At 40.6% G+C, this 22,043-nt stretch overlaps 1 protein-coding gene across 4 annotated transcripts in view; it reads right to left on the bottom strand.

Annotated features, from left to right (window-relative positions):
* Window positions 1-22,043, bottom strand: part of ARHGEF28 (Rho guanine nucleotide exchange factor 28) — a 289,722-nt gene that overhangs the window by 125,986 nt on the left and 141,693 nt on the right. For 3 of the 4 annotated variants that reach the window (XM_088796567.1, XM_088796569.1, XM_019728118.3), the window contains 3 exons: window positions 21,501-21,573; window positions 8,968-9,020; window positions 8,345-8,405 (listed from right to left, as the gene is read on the bottom strand). In XM_088796567.1, the coding sequence (XP_088652693.1) occupies window positions 8,345-8,405; window positions 8,968-9,020; window positions 21,501-21,573 (187 nt within the window). The remainder of the gene's footprint in view (window positions 1-8,344; window positions 8,406-8,967; window positions 9,021-21,500; window positions 21,574-22,043) is intronic. The other variant, XM_088796568.1, reaches the window with a different exon arrangement.

Below are 22,043 nucleotides of genomic sequence, written 5' to 3'. Positions count from 1 at the left end.
GAGCCCTGGAGGTGGGAGAAGCAAGGATATGAACTATAAGTGGACAGAGAAAGGGTGGAGGGGTAGGAACGTATCTTGTTATAGTCTAAGAAGAAAAAAATTCATTGAAGTAGGAAAAGCCGAGACACTCAGTGAGAGCAATATCTACAATTACATTTTAGATGGAAGGAGAACTGATTCTGGGTGGTGAACACACAATGTGATATATAGATGATGTACTATAGATTGTACAATTGAAACCTATGTAATTTTACTAACCACTGTCACCCCAATAAATTTAAATAAATTTTAAAAATTACATTTTAAGTTTATTCTGATAGTGTTCTAATTCCAATTTTCCCAAATCTGCCCCAAAAGTTTCTTACATGCCATGAAAGTATTCACGAACTTATTTTATCAGTTTTAACAAAGTTCAACTTGTTCTATAGACTTTTAAATGGTTATTCACATGTAAATAAGTTAAGTATAAGGTATAAAATGAGCAAAGAATTTAAATCATGTTAACATAAACTCTGAACTATCAATTCCACAGTTCTGAAGCTAAAATGCACACAAAATGTAACGGATACTCCCAGTTTTAAATAAAGGGTTACTCATCTTGTATATGCTGCTGGAGTGTTGTTACTTTTAGGTCCTCTCAACTAACAGGGCAAGGAAATGTGTGTGTGTGTGTGTGTGTGTGTGTGTGTGTGTGTGTGTGTGTCCTAACTTATGTGTATACACATATATCTACATATATCTAGAAATATTTTTCTATGCACGTGTGTCTATACTAACTAGTCATGAGTACATACTGATATACTGATGTCTACAACTCTAGTTCATTAGCACATGAATCATTCTAGTCTCCTCCCCTTGTTTGTCTATAAACTCCCACTCCAAGAATGAGGAACCTGGCACCTACTATCCGTAATCCATTTACTTAATTGTTCATTTGCAGTGCACATTTGTTGTGGTATCAGAATTGTTAACCTGGACCCCTGTGGAAACAACTTTATCACCTAGAGGACAGTGCTTAGGTATAGTTTCTTTTGCCGTTATTCTTACAGACTCTACTCATTTCCAAAGTTACTGTGGTTTGCACCATCCCACCCCCTATGTACCACCAGTGGGCAGGTAAATCTACCTCATATCAGCAGAAACCCTCTTGACACACAAATCTCAAGAACCTGGAGGAAGCCCAACTAGTAAGTTTTCTTTTCAAGTTCTAGATACCTTTAACTTCACTCTTTATTCTAATTTTTTGTTTGTTATTTTAAATATTATAAAGAAACAACAGATTATTTACTGCTGGGACTCCTATTCAAACTCTGATTGCTTCACTTCTTTTACTTTAGCTACTCGTATTCTTCAGTAGGATTTCCTATAGCGAAGAATAAATTCTGATTGTTTTCTTTCTTTCTTTCTTTTTTTTTTTTTTTTAAGGAGGGCACAACTCATAGTGGCCCATGTGAGGATCGAACCGGCAACCTTGGTGTTATTAGCACCGCACTGTAACCAACTGAGCTAACCGGTCACCCCTCTGATTGCTTTCTTGCTCATGCCTGAAGGGGCCATGTTTCATAAAAATACCTTCTAAATTATCCACTCTAAAAGTTAAAGCAAATTGTCCCAATAAATTGTTGGATCTTGTGCTCCCTGGCATTAAAGCTAACCAGAATCTTAATTGCCCTAAAGTCCCTTTCAAGGGATTAACCACTGGTACTCAGTAAAAAGCAAGCCTAAACACACATAAACGCATTTACACTGCAATCAAGCCCACAGTCCAATGATTCCTCTGTGAGGGCAATTTTTTCATTAAGCAAAAGGGAAGAAATCCCTGGGTGGAATTTTAACTTTCCATATAAAAATTTTATAAATGCTATTTCTCGAATTCATTTCATATTTTTCATTTGTTTCATAAATTAGTTGTAGCTTCCTTAAAATGTTATACTTGTTTGAAATTTATAAGCTAGTCATTTGATTTAAACATCAAAATAGAATCTTTAGAGATGGAACTTATGGACTTTATTCACTAAGCTGGTTTGTTTGGAGTTGAGGATTTTATTTTAGAGAATGAAAAATTTAAAGTTCAGAGAAAAAACTGCTATTCTTTCTCCTCTTTCAATTACATTTCACAGATTAACTGGTTTGTGAAACGAAAACGGTGATTTAGATTCCACTACAGGTAGTAATGCCAAAAACATCAGGCACTGTCATAATGCTCTTATGACATTTGTGTAAACCCAACTCCCTTCAGCCTAATTTGTGTATCTCAAATCAACCATCTCACCGAGGTTCAAATAGTTGGGAAATTTTTTCAACCATTTTTCCCCCAAAGTTTTCACATTTCCCACAGATCTATGATGATATTGATGGTGACAATCATTAAAAGTCTGCAAACCTAACACAAATTGGCTTCCATTATTTGTTTATAATCTATTGAGATAAAAGGAGAACCACATCTCCCCAAGTCCAGAAACATAGAAAACCCAGTAAGTCAGGGATGATTTCAGCAGAGCAGTGTTCCCTGAAGGAACTATGTCCATGGCTCTCAACCTTGACCCCACCTGAGAATCCCCTGGGGCGCTTTTAGAACTCTTGAAGCACACGCTGCACTCCAGACCAATTAAATCAGACTTCTCTAGGGGTGAATCTAGGCTTCGGTATTGTTAAAGCTCCAAGGTAATTCCATCGGAATTAAAACTTGGAAGAGTTTAGAACCATAGGATAACTGAGTACTTAGATTAGCAACTCATAACCTTAACTCACTTTCATTTTGCTTTTTTTTTAAAAAAAAAAAAAAACCTTGGTGAGCAAACATTAGGCAGGACATTAGACCCATCATTGCCTCCCATACTTGGGAATTATAATTTAATACAGTTTTTTGTTTTTTTAAATCAGAAGACAACAATATGATAGACTATATACCACCAGTAAGGCTTTAATTTTGTGTCCTAGTCTATAGTATATATTAACCTTAAAATCCCCGAATTCTTTCTTTTCATTTATGGGATAAAAGTCTGCCAATAAATACTCCAATTGTCTAATTTAACAAAAATGCTTTACTCACATCCCACAAAGAGAATTTTATCCAAACAATGAAGCCTTAAATATAAAAGGCAGGACATTCGTGATAAGAGAACGAAATTGAGCTGACACCACTTAGCAGAATTCCAGTAAGTCAGCAATTTCTTCTACCAAAAAAAAATTTTTTTTTAAACCTCAACAACTGCAGTAAGAAAATTTCACTGACGTGAACAAAAGGAATAAAATTTGAGTCAGAATTTTTACAAATAACTGTGCATTCCCAGTGGTCTTCTTGGGATATGTTTCCATCCCTGGCCTCTTTATTTCAAAACCAAATCACTGGTAAGCTTTGGTTTGTGGTACAGAGATGACCCCCAAAAAAATTGAAAAGAAAAAAGAATCCATAGAAACTTCTGTAGCCTGGGGCATAGAGAGAGATCTGCCAAAAAATTAGGCTTGAAAACTTATTTTTCAGAAGAGTAAAAGCTCTGCTAAGTTTCTCTGTCCCTCTCCCTTTTTTTCTTTTTTCTTTCATGTTTCATGTAACATTCTTGAGATCTCAACATAGATACACAGGTGTTATCAAATAATCACCAACAGAGGGCCAGCTTCCACTAACCTGGGTCCTAGATCTTAAGATTCCACACTTGGCAACCATCCCAAAACTTAATTTTCACAAACAACTTAAAAAACAAACAGCTTGTTTTATAAGCTTGTATAGCTTAATAGCATTAATTCCATTTCCAAACTTTCAGTTAACAGAAGGAAAAAATAAAAAAGAAAGAAAGAAAAAGAAAGATTAACCTAATTAATCCTACTTACTCAGTGGTCGGCCAACCCAGCGTTATTGACTGCCTGGACCTCTCCCAGACAAATCCACAAATGGAGATCTGGGGAAAAGAGGTTTATGCTACACCTAACATTCTCTTCTAGAGGGGCTGTTCCTTTGGATCTTCCAATAATTTCCTTCCAGTTTCCCTTTGCTGATGTTTTCTTAAGCTTCCTGTGTGGGGTCTTTGTTTCTCCTTCTTGGTCTTGTCTATAATCACGGAAGCCTGTGTCATCTAGGTTGAACAATCTGAAACACCTCACTTCTTGCTGTTTGTTTCTGTTTGTTTCTGCTTCCTTCTCTTCCCGACTGGTCTGGATTGGTTTTGGGGTATCAAATCAGGTTTCCTTCCACATCCTGCTTTGGTTTATCTGTCTCCCTCGTGCCCACCCTCCCAGTCCCAACACCCACTAAGATACCTTCTTTTTCTCATATCACGTATAAGTAACAAATAATAATAGCAATGAAATGACCCAAAGTGTTACAGGGATTCGATAATTGGGATTCGAGCCTCAGCACATATTGACAACTTGGCCACTCTGTAAAATCAAATAATAAATACTATAAATAGGAGGGGTTTTTTTTCTGGACAATACACATACTTGTGAGGAGACTCTATGACATTTTCCCTTTCTTCTTAGAAAAATAATCCATATTTTTTCGTAGAAAGATGTACAGAATTATTTTAAGCTACCTTCTAAAATGGAGCTTCATTATGGTATATAATGTCAAATGAATAAAGCAGGACATAAAATTCTATTGTTTGCATGATTACAACTGTGTAAACAATAGATGCATGGGGAAAATACTGGTTGAAAACATACCGAAATTTAATAGTAGCTGCTTTGGATTGGGAAAATTATAAGGATTGTTTTTTCTACTCGTTCTAAAATTTCTAATTTTTCAACTGTAAGCATCTATTACTCGTATAATTTTAAAAGGTTAATTTTTCCTCAAAAAGCTTACTTAGCACAATATTATGTTTAAAATCTTCTCTGGCACTTGTGCCAGCCAAACCTGGAACAGCAGATATGGCACTGCTTCATGCCCAGAGCATCAAGGTACTGGGACTACCCAAGCAAAAAGACTGATGTCATCCAAGGCATTACCACCTTCTTTATGGTCTCGCCCTACCTCCCTCGCCGATGAGGAAACTTAAAACAGGCTCACACACTTCTTGTTTTAATAAGTCAGTTCCACCAAATCCTTCATATTTTTCCTCACCCAAATAGTCATACAATATACAGCTTTTGCCAAGTAAGTTTCAAATAATCTTTAGTCCAATGCAGCCATGGCTGATAAATTATTGCAGGAAAAGCAGCTTCAGTATGAGTGTCACTAAATCTGGGCTGTCACATACAACCTCACTCACACTCTTGAATATCACTTGCTGAGATAGCAGGAGTGTCACCTTCCAGGAGCTTCTATAATTCACCTGAGATACTGGCACCTTTGTTTCGCAGCCCTCAGGCATGAACTTAAAACTTTTACTTGAAAAATCTTAATTTCTAACCAGGCACATGGTTTTATTTTTTCAGATTCAACCTTTCAAAAACAGAGTTTGCAAGAGAGCAAGTAATCAAGCCATTTACAGCTTTGCTGATCTGGTGATGGTTTATGCATCTTTGTTTGCAGTTGGGATTCCAACAGGGCAGCCAAAGTTCAGCCATCCCACTGTATCCCCACAGGTTGTCTACATGTTCCTGCGGGATGTTCTCTTCCCTTCTCCTTGGCGTAGCATCTGCTGTTGCCCATTACTGACCTTCTATTTCTTAGTCACATTTGGTTCCATATACTTCTATGCGAACTAAATGGACCCTTGAGCCAAATGGATCCGGTTTTCCTTCTTAATTTCTGTACTGATCCATTTCAGCTACCTTCTCTTTTTCCATTTCCTCCACATGCTTTACCCTCTCCGCCCATTCTATCTGCCTAGAATGTGAAGGAACTGTACACTGAGGAGTCCCACTGTCCAGGGTGACAGCCACAGGATCGGATCCCAGCTCTTCATCTGATATTTTCCCCCTTTGAGGAAAACACCAGGCCCTTACAGCATCCACAGAGAGCACAGCCGCCACTCCTGGACTCACCATACATGTGATCCTGCTGTCACTGATCGCTGAGGTGGCCGTGGGGCCCTGACTTGAAGGAGCTTAATAACCATTATCCACCTGAGACATTATCCCTCCAATCAACATTTTCAGTGTATAAACTAATGGCCAATATGATTCTTGATGCTCTGATGGGTTAACAACAACAATACAAAGGGAACTTCTAGTGCAATAAATTAAATAAAATTTAAAAATCAGTTCCTCAGTTACACTAGTCACATATCACATATTCTATAAACATATTGGCTACCATATTGAATAGTGCATCTATAGAACATGTCCATCATCACAGAAAGTTCTATTAAAACAGCTCGGATATAGTTTATGAGACCACACTAAACTCACATCACAGCATTTTAAACAACACAAATCAGCAAAGACATATACCTCGACCACATGTATCAGCATTTCCTTAGAGACTGGGCAGGATAAAAGAACATAGAAAATAACAAAACAGTTTGGAAGTGGCCTTGAGGAAAAGCTGTTTCCAGTTCCAGACTCCAGCTTACCTCCTGACTACTGCTCACTGCTTGCTGCCCCCCTCTCTGTCTCAGAAGGTTCTTTGAAAATGTATTAGCATTTTCTTTGCATCAAGTCAGGTGACTTTCTTTAACCCAAAAAGTTTAAATAAACAAAAAAGCAAATGTTAGCACAAGGAACAATCATTTATGGCCCTTTCATAAACCACTGGATTAGCAGCATACACATCTGTCTTTCTCAGATCCTTCATTACAAGGCTCCTGGGACACAGTGATGTGACTGACACAACCCCCAGTCAGGCCACTACAGTTCCCCTAACACATGTCTTGCTGGGTAAGCCCAGCAAGTAGACCAGTTTGAGAATGGAGTGAGTTTGTAAAGCCTAAAATTAAAATAATGCTGCTAGTTCATACTTTGAACAGCCAGCACTCCTCCCCCACCAGCAATTTGTCTTGGTAAACACGCTTCAAAGCTGACATTCCTGGGAGCACGATGCAATTTGTAGACGAAACATCCTGCATGCAGGAGCCGCTGATAGGCTCTTGATTTCAGTGGCCCACAGCCGTCATCTACACGGAGACGGTGATCCTCCTATTCATAGCTCCTTCCTCGTCCCCCTTCCAGAAGTACATTACTCCTCTCACCGTATGGAGCAGAAATATTAAAGGTGTGCATGTTGCTAGGTACAGTCTCATTTCCGTGGTATTTCACACAAGGAGACCCAGCAAACTGCCTCTGGCTTGTAGCCAAGCTACCAGCACTACAGCCAACCGACGTGAGGATGCTCCACCTCGCCCTGCTTCATGATTTCCCAACTATTGTAACTGCTGTGTAGCGTGCCCGCCAAATGTGCCAACAAGACTCCACTGCCCCCGTGAGCCCTGACCACTCGGCTCTGCAGGCCCACCACCATTGTAATTAAACTCACCTCGGACATTGTCTTGGTTTTCCCTGATTTCACATCAGCCTGAGCACTTCACCTCCACCGCCAATACCACCACCACCACTGCGCCGTGTGTAGCTCCTAAGACTGCCTCACCCTTGTGCTTTCCAGGTATGGAAGCTCTCTTGGCTTTGCTGAGCCTGAAGAATCCAACTAGGAAAGTTCATGCTTATCTGCTTTCCCCTTACAGCCCCAGAGGCCTGCATAGGCCAGCCAGGTGCCGAGAGGAGGCACCTGCTGACAGCCCCGCAGGTGTGTCTGCAAAGCCCACAATAGCTTCATCGGGCTCTAACTCAAAAGAGCAGTCTGGGGCCCAAATTATCCCTGAAGAATTAGAAAATGTCTGGGGAAGAGATTTGGGGAGTTGTGAACTAGAGTGCATGTGAGCAGATGAGAATTTCCAGGTCCATGGGAGGAACTGTTTTCACCTTGCCAAGGGGGCTCCTGGTTCGTTTGAAATGGCACCCATATAACACCTGCACCCCAGGACAAGCCTCTGGTCTTTTCCAGAGGCTCAGCTCCAAGGGGCCCCCACTGGGTGGTAAGCTCATGGATTCCAGGGCCAGGTGGAAGGAAGTTGGGTCTCGATTCCAGCACTCACTCTCCAACAGTGGGACGTCACTTCACCTAAAACTGAAGCTGGCAGTGCCTACTTCATAGGAATAACAAGGTAATAATATATGACAAATTCCAAGCCAGAGCTGGCTCAGAGTAAAACTGCTCGGGAAAAGCTGTCATTGCTCTGTCTTGATTTGTTCTGTTTTTTAGATTGTAAATGGAGATTCAAGCCCTGATGTCATAGGATTATAACTGATGCTGCAAAGAAAATGTATCTGGGTAGGTTTCAAGAAATAGACAAGGCTCCCAAGACGGAAGATTTTATTTTAAAATATATTTTCTTCCTGTCCTTTGTATACTTGGGACTGTGATACCCCCTATGAGAGCAAGGGAAAGCAATATTTTGGAACATACCTGAATCTAGACTGTCCTGGTCTTCATGTTCATTCAGTTGAACCACCAAGCTTTTCATACCCTGGAAAAGACAGTCAGGTGGGTTTTTTTAAATTGCCACATGGCACATTAATGGCCTTATTTTTTTAACCAGAAAAACCATGTCAAAGAATATCAGTAAAGACATGTTACATGCATCACCACATATAAACAGAAAACCAGTCTTGTCTTTAATTAATATTATTTAAGAGCTAAAAATATAGGAAGGATTTGTCCCAAGCTGAAACATGCCTGAAAGCTATCCATACCTTATTCTCAGGGAATCTCTCCCAAGTTTATGCCAGCAATTGCATTATTGGCAAACACCTGTGACTATCAATCTTCAAGTACAAATTTGTTTTGGAAAATACATTAAGTCATCTTGCATATACAACTACAACCCAGAAAGATAGCCAGGTTTGGTCATAAAGAGTAGAGATGCAAAATTCAATAAAGGAAACAGAATTTCAGGTTATTCTGAATGTGACTTACAGCACGTCCCTGGGTTTTACTGGTCTAAAAAAAAAAAATGATGCCCACTAGATCGTCACTTCTACTTCTCTGGAAAGAAGTGCAGAGAACAAAGCAGGGCAGGGAATCATTACCTTTACATCCTCCTGTTCAGGCGATGATCTGCTGGACACCAAATTCTTAATCTCTGCAAAAGGAATAATTCTCATCAAGATCTGCTGATAGGAGCTTTCATTAAAAAAAAAAAAAAAAAAAAAAAAAAAACAAGGTGGAGGAAGTAAAAAAGAAACTAGATGACAAATATAATTGGACTGCCTAAGGGCCGTCTGCATGAAACTAGGATTTTAGATTACGCTTCTTAAAAATTAGCTCTCAGGAAGAGCAGAGTATCTCATAACCTGACTGCCCTTGCTCCGGTATTACATGTATGGATCAAAATATAAACAAGACCAGGAGCTCTCACAGGAAATCCTGAGGAAAGGGAAAAAAAAAAATCGATCATTAAGTAAATAAATGCCCTTGATTCAGAAGGAAGGCTCTTCAAAATAGCGGATTCTAAGGACATGACTTATATCCACCTGAGGAAATCCCACGTCTATTTCCTCAAATACCATAGATTTCATACATTTCAAAAAAGCATAATTCACTCTAGATGAGGTCTGGCCTTTCCACAGGCATTGCTCAAAGTCAAAACCACCAGCGCAGCCCGTGGGCTCCAGCCTCAGACAGCGGCAGGCTGAGTACTGACAAGCCGCAGGCATGCTGGGTGCCCTCTTTCTGAATAAAGCCTTTCCTGGAAACATCAGTGGTCAGGATGTTCTGGGATGAACAGGAAGTTTCACTTAAGAGGTATTTTTCTCTGTGCCTTGACTGATTGGTTCTCTTCCCGAACACCCAGTTGCTGGTAAACAAGGGCCACCGTTGCTGAAATAACCACCAAAAGCAGTTTTGGACCCAGGAAAAATAAAAGTGTTAGATACCCCTGAGTAAGGGCAGACAGCTAAGCATCTTGCCCTGAATGTATATTAATATACAACATTGTGTGCCCCAAGGCCCTGCTCTGGACCCTTCAGCTCCCTGGCTCCAGAGTCCTGCTTGATACCAGTCCTGGGGAAACCCCACTGGTTTGCCCGGCAGGTATATCAGCTAGACATTCCCTGCTCCACTTTGCCACTCCTATTAATTTAAATTGCCTGAAGCCTCAAACCTCTGAGTGGATTTATTCTCAGTGCCTGGCAACAATGCCAGTAGTTTTCATCTGTGTTTTAGCTTAGAAAAAGTATAAGGCTTTGGTTTATTCCTTAAGGCAAGGATGGAGTAGAGAAATCAACTTTCTCACTGGCATGATGTGATTTTTAAAAGCGACATAACAATAACAATGATACATCTGATAGGGGGTTAATATCCAAAATTTATTTAAAAAACTCATTCAACTCAACACCAAAAAAACAAACAACCCAATTGAAAAATGGGCAGTGGACATGAAGAGACATATTTCTAAAGAGTACATACAGATAGCCAACAGTCATATGAAAAGATGCTCAACCTTACTAATCATTGGAGAAATGAAAATAAAAGCCACCTCACTCCAGTCAGACTGGCTAACATCAATAAATCAACAAACAACAAGTGCTGGTGAGGATGTGGAGCAAAGGGAACCTTCCTGCACTGTTGGTGGGATTGTAGATTGGTGCAGTCACTATGGAAAACAGTATGGAGGTACCTCAAAAAACTAGAAATGAAATTACCTTATGACCCAGCAATTCCACTCTTAGGTATCTATCCAGAGAAATCCAAAATGCTAATTCAAAAAAATATACGCACCCCTATGTTTATTGCAGCACTATACACAATAGCCAAGACATGGAAACAACCGAAATGCCCATCAATAGACGATTGGATAAAGAAACTGTGATACATTTATACAATGGACCATAAAGAAGAATGAAATCTTACCATTTGGTAAGATTTGGATGGGCCTAGAGAATATTATGCTAAGTGAAATAAGTCAGACAGAAAATGACAAATATCGTATGATCTCACTTATATGTGGAATCTAAAGAACAGAATTAATGAGCAAACTAAACAGAAATAGTCCCAGAGATATAGAGAAAAAAACTGATGGTTGCTAGATGGGAGGGGAGTGGAGATGAGAGAGAAGGTGAGGGGATTAAAAAGCAAAAATTGGTAGCTACAATAACCCCTGGGGATATGAAAGACAATTGGGGGAATATAATCAATAATGTTGTAAAGATTTTGTAGGGTGTCAGATGGGCACTTGTCTTTTTTAGGGAGACCATTTCATGGATGATGTAGATGCCTGTACACCTGAAGCTGAAGCTGAATAATATTGAATGTCAACTATAATTTAATATATAGTCACAGGAGGTGGAGTACAGCATAGGGAATAGAGTCAATGGAATTGTAACAGCTATATACGATGTCAGAGGGGTAGTAGATTGGGGGAGAGGGGTTATCACTTTATGAGGGGTATAAATGTCTAACTATTACATTGTTTAGTACACCTGAAACTAATAAAAAAAAGTAACTTTCAATTTGCCTTACATCAAACAAGTAATAACATATTTACACTCTACGGTAGTGTACTACTCTTGAATTAATGGTGCATATTAGCTCTACAGTGGAAAATGCAAAGGTAATAGCCTCAATGTCAACTGACCTCAACAGAGAATAAGGACAAGGTGGTAGATGACACCCAGCCTGGCAGCGTTTGTTCTCGGGGCGTCCCTGCCTACCTTTACATGCACACCCCACACAAGGCCTCCAGGTGGCAGCAGAGTACCATCTGCAGGGCAATATAGGTAGCAATAAGAAGACCACAATGGGCCAACTTCAGCCTTCAGAAGCCCGCCGCTTAAGCGCCAAAGTCCAAAACACTAAGTTAATTAAGATAAAGTCCTCACACTGCACAGATGCAGAAAGTTCATGTGAAGCACTTACTACGTTGTTTACCACATTATAGGAACATAGTAGGGGGTTTGTTTTGAAACATGCATCCCCAAACCCTAAAAATTGGGTAAGTGGGGAAGATATCACCAAAGTGTTAAGAAAGAAGGGAAGAGTCACCAGAGCCAAAGTTTCAACAAACACGTCTGCACAGACATCAAGAGTCACGCACATTTTTATTTTGTCCATTATAGGATAATAGGATTTTTTCCTTTAAAGCTATTTCAAACCATATGCTCTTAAATTTTGATGATTCTACATTTCTAAAGAATCCTGTACCTACAGTAGTAATTTAGAAGAACAGTACACATTTTATTCAAGATTGCTAATGAAGAAAGCTATATCGTCTGGTAATCCAGCTTTCAATAACAAAGAATATGTCACTCAGCCCTGGTAATACATTCAGACTCCAGCTTTCTGTTCCTCTCAAAAAGCTAGTCTTTGTACATTGCCAGCCTACATTTTTCCTTATAGTAAAATGTAATGTTGTTTTATTTTCAAATTACATTAAAATAGACAAGTCTTCATAAAATTTGTACTTCATCGCTTAAAAGATGACTTACAAAGTTATAAAACCTTTACACTAAAACCATTAAAGATATTTGTGACAGTGTGTAAATTCAGGAAAATGATGTATCTTTAATTAATCTAGGTCTATATAGAACTACATTTTAGAGCTTTAAGAGAATTTGGTACTCATTCTAATGGAGTTTAATTAAATTGCTCCAGGAGAGTTTCCGCTAAATTACTAGGATCCTTTTACACTCACCCACTGTACCACCAACTGCACAGTGCAATGAAACCACTCATTGCTATAGCAACCTTCAGCAGATAATGATATCAGTAGCTCCAAGCTATTCTGTTTTAAAGGTCCATTAATCTCGCCTTCAAGGCCCACCCAGAAGTAAGGATTAGCCCTTCTAAATCAGACTTACCAGCTTCATAAACATATTTATTTACTGCCACGCTATAATGGAAGAAACAATCTCTAATATTCATGATCGCCAGTGACCCTGCACCAGCAACAAGGTTTTCCAAAAAGGGTTAAGTACTTGTAGCTGTAAGATTAATACCAGTGCCTTGTTAAGAAACAGATTAGCTTAATAGATCTCAAATTTGTGCACAAGCCTCACTGTGCAAAGCCTTTTGAAAAATGGGACCACAGAGGTTAGACTTAAGCCAAGACAAAGCTTACATGGAAAATACAGGTTGCTCAGTATTCTCCGTTAACTACCATTTGCCATGCCATCTGACTCCTCCCCCAGGAAGGAGGCGAAAACAATCATAATCAGAGCCAGCCAGACAACTACTGCTGTTTCATCCCTACCCTTGGGTTCAACTGTCCACAGTGAAGTCCACAACTGGGTTAGATTTGCAGGGAAGCATCAAAAGCACAACTGGAAACAAGGGTTGTGCTCTCAGCTTGCTCTACCCGCCCCACAAATGCCCAGAGGAACTCTTAGGGTACTTCATAGTCTTTGAATGCTTTTTTCCCAATAGACTATGAGTTCTGGGAAGGGGGTCCAAATGGATTTTGGCCTTGACACTGGCATCCCCAGTGCCAAGCAGAGTGCCTAGCACATTACAGGTACTGAATACATGCTTCTCTCGTCTACCTGGACCTGGTGGCCCAAAATAGCTGAGGACATGTGGTGGATTCTTAAGCAGGCTGGAGGTGGGCCAGGGAAGGGAAAGTGGTTACTTTTTTGAATTACTAATTCAAACACTTGCAATATGAGCACTTCTGAATGGCCAGATTGCAGATGGATGACTGCCTTCCCCTTTGCTTCCTCCCACCCCTCCAGCTCTGTAAGCCCCAATCCACCCTTCCCTCTGCAATTATGCATTGGTGTTTCACTTACAACGACGTCACTTTCATGTATCACTTTCATGTTTTAGCTTAGTGTGCATGTCCAATTCACAACTGCCAGAGAATTAAAATGGTGAAGGGAACAAATTTGAAAAACTATCATTCTTAATTCAGAGGCTACTATAACCCTTCCACCTTCTGTTTCAGGGTGCCAATTATATTTCTTTTTTTACCTAAAAGTGGGAATACTAAGAACAATCATTTGGCCTCGCAGTATAAATATGGACTGGGAGACACAATGAGGCACTTATCTAAAGAAATGCCAACAGGAGCCCCATTTGTCCACAAGGTCCAACATTCCATTCAATTCGACAATCTTGATTGGGCCCCTGAGCTGCAGAATGAGCAGCCAGGGACAGGATGTCAAGGGGAGAGAAGAAATTCCTGCCCTCCAGCAACTCCAGAACGTGTTCTTTTACAACATAGTTTTAATAGTTGTACTCTGCATTCTTTCAGAAAGAATTTAAGACATCTTTTTTGAAATACATAGCTTTTAAAATTATTGGATACTATTTTTGAGCCAAGAAAAGTAATTGTTTAAGAAAATTTGAAAAGGACTAAAAAAAATCAATAAAACCACTGTTAACGTTTTAGTATATATTCCTCCCATATGTACATTTTTATAACAGCTTTATTGAGATATAGTTCAATACCATGTTATTCACCCATTTCTAGTGTATAAGTCAATGATTTTTAATATATTCAGAGTTGTGCAATCATCACCACAATTTTAGAACATTTTCATTATTGCAACAAGAAACCCCGTGCCCATTACCTCATTACACCTTTCTCCCCAACCTCCCCCACTCTCACCCTAGCCCTGGGCAACCACTAACCTATGTGCTATCATAGGGCAGTCTTTTGTAACCAGCCTCTTTCACTTAGCATAATGTTTTCAAGGTTCATTCTTATATTGTAATGTATCAGTACTTCATTCCTTTTTAATGCCAAATACTATTCCATTTTGTAGATACACCGCATTTTATGTATCTATTCCTCAGCTGGTGGCATTTGGGTTTTTTCCACTTTTTGGCTGCTATGAATAATGCTTCTATGAACATTTGCATACAAGTTTTTATGGAGATGTTTGTTTTCATTTCTCTTGAGTACATATCTGGGAGTGTAATTGCTGAGTCATATGGTAACTACGCTTAATATGTTTTCATAATATCGATTATTTTTACATTTCCAGTGTGTACTTCCCCCATTCCCCAAATCTCAAGCAGTATTTATTCGTGGGGGATAAAAAAAAAATACCTTCAGTTCCAAAATTTAGTTGCAACAATCAACTAGACAGAAGCTGTAAATCATTACATTTGAAATTAAGATCAGGACATAATTTTCCTCATTTACTCAATTGCTTGAATAAAATGAGGCAAGTCACCTTTCCAAGATATAAATAAGATTCAATTTTGTCTTGGAAATACCTTTATGTCCCTAAGACATCACACTGAGGTCCTATTTTAATTCAGGAAAGAAACTCTATCACTGTATTTTCAACTAAAGCTTATTTCAACTCTCTTAGACTCCTTAGTTGATCTACTAAGTTGATGTTTGTTCTTTCCCTTCGCCCCGCCTGCTAATCTGATGCAGCTTCAACAAAGCATCCACAGCAGACGTGAACAGAATGTGCTGTATCTAGGTGAGTTCTGAGGAACCTCAGATTCTGTCCAGCTCAAACCATGATTCTTTAATTCTGTGATAAACAGGGGGAAAGGAAGCAAGGAAGAGAATTTGTGTGTGAGAGAGAGAAAATACTAATATTATTATAATAATATACAAAATGAGCATTATATCAGCTTAATATCTTATTTTTGTCCTTGATGTATTTTTCCCCCCTGTGAGCAGGACGAGAAAATGGGTCTGCAGAGTCAGTCTCTAGAGAAAGTACAGAAAAGGCTGAGCTGCTTTGTACAATGAAAGAAACAATTACAAATAACTTCCTTGGGCTAGGAAGTATATTTTCTGAGTAGGATTTGTAATTGTCTTGAACATGCCCAAATACCTGACTCTCACATGAACAATGCTGATCAAGTCCTTGGATGGATATTCCACACGGGGGTGAAGAGCTGCGTAACCACCTGAGTAATCACCCCTGCGGAACAGCCTTCCTAATATTGTCCTGAATGCCCAACACCTCCGGTCCCAGCCATCCTGGTGCAAAGGACCTACACCTTGATAAGACATTGAAACCATCCATATCCAACAGCTCTAAAATGACACTTAAGAGTATTTCAAATGAAAAATCTTAAAGGAAATTCTGCATGGGTAGAAGCCCTCTTGTTTTCCCAATAATATCTCACAGGAGATATTCAAATACAGAGACGCCAACATGCAACTCCCTCTTCATGTCTCACTCAGAGCACACAGAGAAGTGCTGCACCCTCGTCTAAACAACGTTCAAGCGGAAAATATGCTCACCTTGTCACTGTGATACAAAGAGCTATATCCTGGTATCTCAACACATAAATGATCACCACGAAGCCACTCTAGCCACATGTTTATTATAACTTGCACTCATAATGAGAGAGCGTTGACCAGTTGTCAGATACTGGTCAGGGGCTCTATCTGTGTGTTTTCACGTGAGCCTGACTGTGAAGTAAGTATTAAATGGCACTCCCACTCTGCCACGTTCCGTAAAAGAAAAGTAACTCGCATATGCCCAGAAACCAGCTCGTGGCAGAGCTGAGGGTTTTAGAAGAGTCTGTGTGTTGCTGCTACGTCATCAGGACGTCTGTGCATGTGGGCCACACATTTCCAGTTACGAGGACTTTATGAGACAGGTCAGCCATGTGGAAGAGAGCTCATTTCAAGGCAATGATTCTAGTTTCGCACCTTTCCCATCAGACAAACGCTGGAGAGCACCCCAGATCAGCAGTCCAAAGACTCAATATGTGAATATTCTGTTACATGAGGGTGGTGGGTACTCTCTAGGGTCGTGGGTAAGAGAAGTTACCCGCCTGAGTCCTGACTGCCTGGGCAAGCTGTGTCACCTCAGATAAGTTATGTGACCTCTCTGTGCTACCACTTCCTCACGTATGAAATGGGAAAATTGACTCCTGACTCCCAGAAATAACCCTCTCCATGACCACTGGCATGTGGGCTCCATGAATGTACAAACTGTTCAGCTCGCAGCTGCAGCCCCAGCGCAGAGCAGTACCTGGCACTCAACAAATGTTGAGTGAAACTAAATGACAATCAACTTCTCGAGACCAGTGTTTTCCCTCTTTGCTTTTTTGGTTACTGCCACATCAGCAATGCCTAGAACAGTGCCTGGCACACAACGGGCACTCAATAAGTATTTATTAAATGGATAAGTGAACAAGCCTGCTGGACTCACATATGTCTGCCTAGACCATGGCTTGCATATGGCTTCTCCTGCCTTCCACACGGAATCATGGGGAGGAAACCCATCTGAGCCTGCGCTTGGAGCTGCTGGCTCAGCCCGGAAGGAAATGATTTTGCCCTTTCTTCTTTATGACTGGAACACATGTTCCCATCCCAACTCCCTATTTCTTTGTTAATGAGAATGTAGAAGATAATGAATAGGGAGAAACCAACAAAGTAAAAGACTAGTGACACAAAAGTTACGACAGTTAGCAAATCAGACAGGGATTTTTTAAAATTACAAAAATAATAATAATAAAGCAAATGGATTCATAGAGTGGTCAGTGGTATTGCAAATGGTTCTGCTTTGTTTTATGCCCGCATAGACTCTAGACAGACAACAGCCTCCAACACCCCAAGTGAAGTGAGGTGTGTGGCAAGGCATGGGTGGTCTGAATTTTTAAGATGACCATGAGTAATTCCTTGCCTCCCTCCCAATGTGAGCATAACTGTACTAATGGATAGAGAGAACCCAGGTGATATGAAAAAGGAGGAAATAAAATCTAGAAAGGGCAGGATCAGTAAAGATGAGGAGAACAGCATTTCCAAAGTACCTTCCACAGGCCACTTGCAGGAGATGCTGAGAACTGTGAAAAAGATGTTCTTCTGTGATCAAATTAGAGAACTGTTAGGGTAAACAAGGTTCAACAGGTTTCTCGACTGCAAGACTTACTGGCATCTACAAAACACTCAATGTATTCTCAATCTCCAACATGGGGTGGGGACGGTTTCAATTACAGCCTTTTCTACATATCTGGCCAAAGAATCCATATTTTTCAGAGTATCTTCCTCTTTAGGAAATTCTAGGGTAGGATAATGAGGCACAAAATAAGGACAAAGAAGGCAAGGGACACAACAGAGTCAGTTGGTGGATTAATAAATTGTAAGAATTAGTTTCTTCATCTCAGCATATTAAAAATGAGATGACTTTTTGGCCATTTACTTCATTTGGAATAATTTCCCATCATTCTGGCAGTACAATTACTGTCATAAAATTATGGAAACATAATTAGTTCACAGACAATAATAAAACCATTTATCACACTAACAAGGACAGCACAGTAAATTTCCAGGCTAAAGTTACAGTCCTTTAATCAGTGGCAGCTATAGACACAAGCGCAGAGCTTCCCCCTGACCCACTGCTCTAGAAGGAAAACATGATCTGTTAAGAATCTTCTAGTTGATCTCAAAGGGAAAGTTTGCTTTTGAAATTTAAAGGAAAGAAAACAAAAATCAAGCTCTTCCACAAAATGTTTTGTTCTTCCAACTGAGTTGCCTCCAGGCTTATGAATGGACAAACACTAACTGAATATTTTCACTTTAGTTGAATACTGTCCTCTGCTGGAATGTGCATATAGTTTCTAATATGTCCTCCAAGTGTACAAAAACGCATAGTCTAGAAGGTCCATAAAATACACATGTTAACTATTTTGAGTTAGAGCACTTGAGTTTCTGTCCAAATTATTTTGCTTATTGATTAACTTCAGTCCAACTGGCAACTAGGTATACTGACTTGGCTGTCCCCCAGTCGCATCAAACTCAACCTGTCTAACACTGAGTACAGTTTTAATCCTGCTTCCTTAAGGCCTTTGCCATCCAAGGACACCCCAGGAATGGAGGGATCGCCCTTCTCCCTCACCACTGACATCCTACACTTTCAGGACATCTGTCCCCATCTCTCCAATCTCATTACACTGTTATGGTGCAGACCCCCTTCTGCATTACTTTCAGCAGCCCTCAGCCTCTCCAATCCACGCTCCACACTTGCACAGAATGACCTTTCTAAAATAATAGACTAGCCTAATTTGTTTCAAACAGCTCCTCAGAGCTGTCAGGGTAGAGTTCCAGTTTCTTGCCTTGTGTACAAGCCCTGCTGATCTGCCTCCCTCTCAAGCCTATGTCCCTGGCTTGTCTCTCTCTGTCTGTTTCTCTGTCTCTCTGTCTCTCTGTCTCTCTGTCTCTCTCTGTCTCTCTCTCTCTCTCTCTCTCTGTCTCTCTCTGTCTCTGTCTCTGTCTCTCTCTCTCTCTCTCTCTCTCTCTCTCTCTCTCTCTCTCTCTCTCTCCTGGCCAGCAAAATAACCTGCATTTCCCTCAATGCATTATCTGGTTCAGGACTCTGTATTGCATATATTTCCACTGTCTAGAATTCCCTTCCCTCTGTTAGAGAGTAGCTCCAGGTCACCTCCTCCAGAAAGCTTTCCCTGACCACTCTACCATTACACTCCACAGAGTTCTCATAGTGCCCCAGGCATCTGACTCCTATAGCACTTACCATCAAGTGCTGAGACAGTCTGTTTTTCTGTCCTAATCTCAAATTGTCAGCCCCTTAAGGGCAAGAACTTAGAATTTAAGTACATATTTAGATCTTACTTTGTTCTAAATTAGTTCGAAGGTGGATTACAAGGAAAGAAAAATACATGACATTTAAAATTCAGAAGTTGATGTTTTAAAAAAAAAGGAAAAGCAAGGGTGAAACTCAAGAAATAAAGGTAATTCAAAAATGCACTCAGCACAATAGTATTGTGATAGCATAGTACGGTGTCAGATGGTTGCTGGACTTATGGTGATCACTTCTTCAGGTATATAAATGTTGAATAACTATGGTGTAACCCTGAAACTAATATAATATTGTATGTCAGCTATATTTTTAATAAAAATCTTTTTAAAAAAAATTAAAAATGCACTCAGCAACACCATACACATTTGCAATGGGCAGGCTAGAAACTTAGCTCCAACTAGATATCAGCCAACTAGAAGCGAGAGACCTGATCAGTTACAGTTAGAGCCGTAAAGCAAGCCAAATGCGGAGAAGAAGCCAGCGTTCCTGACACAAGACCAGAAAGAGGTTTCCCCTACAGGTCTTCAGGAGAAAGTGTGGAGTTACCCACCATCTCCTTGGGCAGGCAGGGCGAGCTGCAGTTCCCTCAATGCAGCCAGCACATCGCCCACAGGTGAGAACAGTGAGGGCAGCTCCACAGGGGCTCGGGCTGGTGCAGCTGGGGGAGGTGGCACTGGGGGAGGGGCCACAGACTCCCGGCAACTGGCCACAGTCTTCCTTCTCCAAGGTGACTTTTTAACAAACACGGGGCAATGATTTTAAGAGTATGCTACGTGACAAACACATGCAATGCAACTGTTCTATGTTGCTAATTACAAGCAGAATCAAAGGTATTAACCAGCTATTAACACTGGTAGTTTAAGAAAAAGGATCTTGTCCTAGTTTTTCTCCCCAACTCCAGCATCGAGCATGGTGGTGTGCTCTGCCCTGACGGACAGGTGTCCCTTTCCATTAATAGATATTTTGTATATCTATCCTGACATGAAATAGATAACATGCGCCCCCCCCAAATACATATACAACTATCCTCACATATAATTTCAAAAACTAAAAACAATACTCTAAAATATAAAGCAAAAGGAGATTGATAATAAGATAATATGCATTTCAAGTTATAAAACTTTAGCCCTAACTACCCTAGAAGACAAAATGATGTGGTCAGATTCCTGGAACTACTGTGTTTTAGAAAATAAAACAAAAACAAACAAACAAAAAAATCAGAATCCATTCCATACAACAAGTACAGGAACATTCAAGAATAGAAGTAAGAATGCTCCCTAGAACTAAAACTTGTGTGTATTACTAGTAGGACTCACTAACATGTCAGACTTATTTGTGTATGTGACAAGGAAAGAATCTGAACTGAAGTACAGGCTGCATGCCCAGATAAATGGCCAAGTTAAAAAAAATGAGCAAGTACTCTGTCCCGGCAAAGCAGCTAGGTGCTATATACAAGTGTGGCATCGACGTGATTCCATGTGCAATGATGTAGAAGAGCAGTGACAACGTGTTATAAGAATTATACCTCTCGTCAGGACCCCCACCTCGAGCAGACTTGTACCTTCAGTCCCTGAAGCTCCCTCAGGACAACCCTGGTTCCGTAGGACTGTCTGTACCGTGAAGAACATCCCACATCCCCACCCCTCCCTCTATAGGCGAGTAGATCTCCCCGACCCTCATGACCACAGAAACACCTTCACAACCTCCATCATCGTTAAGACCCACTAGCCCAGCACAGAGTAGGGGTTCCAGGAAGGTGGAACAAGCAAGTGATGAAGAACTCAATGGAATGAACAAACTGACCTTGCGAATGAGGGGAATAATCTGTGTGTGTCAGGAGTGTGCCCTGAAGATCAGGAATGGGGGAGGACCAGGGCCCGGCAAACTGCTCTCAGTAAATGGTAATTGAATAAAAAGCGGAAAAACACAGCACACTTCATTTGACGCTGTCAGAGGACCCAGGGGACATATTGTATCCCACAACCATGATCTTGCCTCAAAGTCCCTTGGTTCCTGCTCAGCTTCACCACACACTTCAACCACCAGAGAGCTGGTTAGGCCTGCACACTTTCTGGTTTCCCCAAGTGGAGAAGGAACATGCTTACCTTCTTTGGTTTCTGCACCACTGGAGGGCATATCTGGTCTTTCCTCTGGCCTGGCTTCTTGCTCTTCAAGAGTCTAAGAAAGCAAGAAGAAAAAAATCACTGAATACCATTTGAAGCTTCAAGTATGCAACAAAGAGATGAAAATCACAGTCAAGGATCTCAGAGCTGGGACAGGCCAGGGGCATGGCCCGGGGAGGTTGGGAAAGAGAGGCAGTACCCAGGATGACAGTGAGAGATGTAGTGGGGAGCCCGGAGGCTTGGGCCAAAACTGTCCTGAAATTAATCCTCTGCTGCTTCCCGAGGTCACAACATTAGAAGGTTCTCAGGAACATAGTGCATGAACCAAAAAGGGGACAGATAACATAGTCTTGAACTGGAAGGAAGGGCCACTGTTTTAAGCATCTGACTGCCTAGACCAACCCCATCCATACCCTGAGACATAGGGCTCTTGGGGGCCCAGATGATGGGGTAGGACCACCATCAGAGGGAGAGCCCAGGATGAGTATGGGCTGCAAGCTGGCACTGTCTGAGACTGAGTTTGTG

This window comes from Rhinolophus sinicus, chromosome 3 (assembly GCF_057876585.1).
Source record: "Rhinolophus sinicus isolate RSI-liver-muscle chromosome 3, RSI-T2T, whole genome shotgun sequence".
Classification (NCBI taxonomy): Eukaryota; Metazoa; Chordata; class Mammalia; order Chiroptera; family Rhinolophidae; genus Rhinolophus; species Rhinolophus sinicus.
This window is presented reverse-complemented; position numbering and strand designations above follow the sequence as displayed.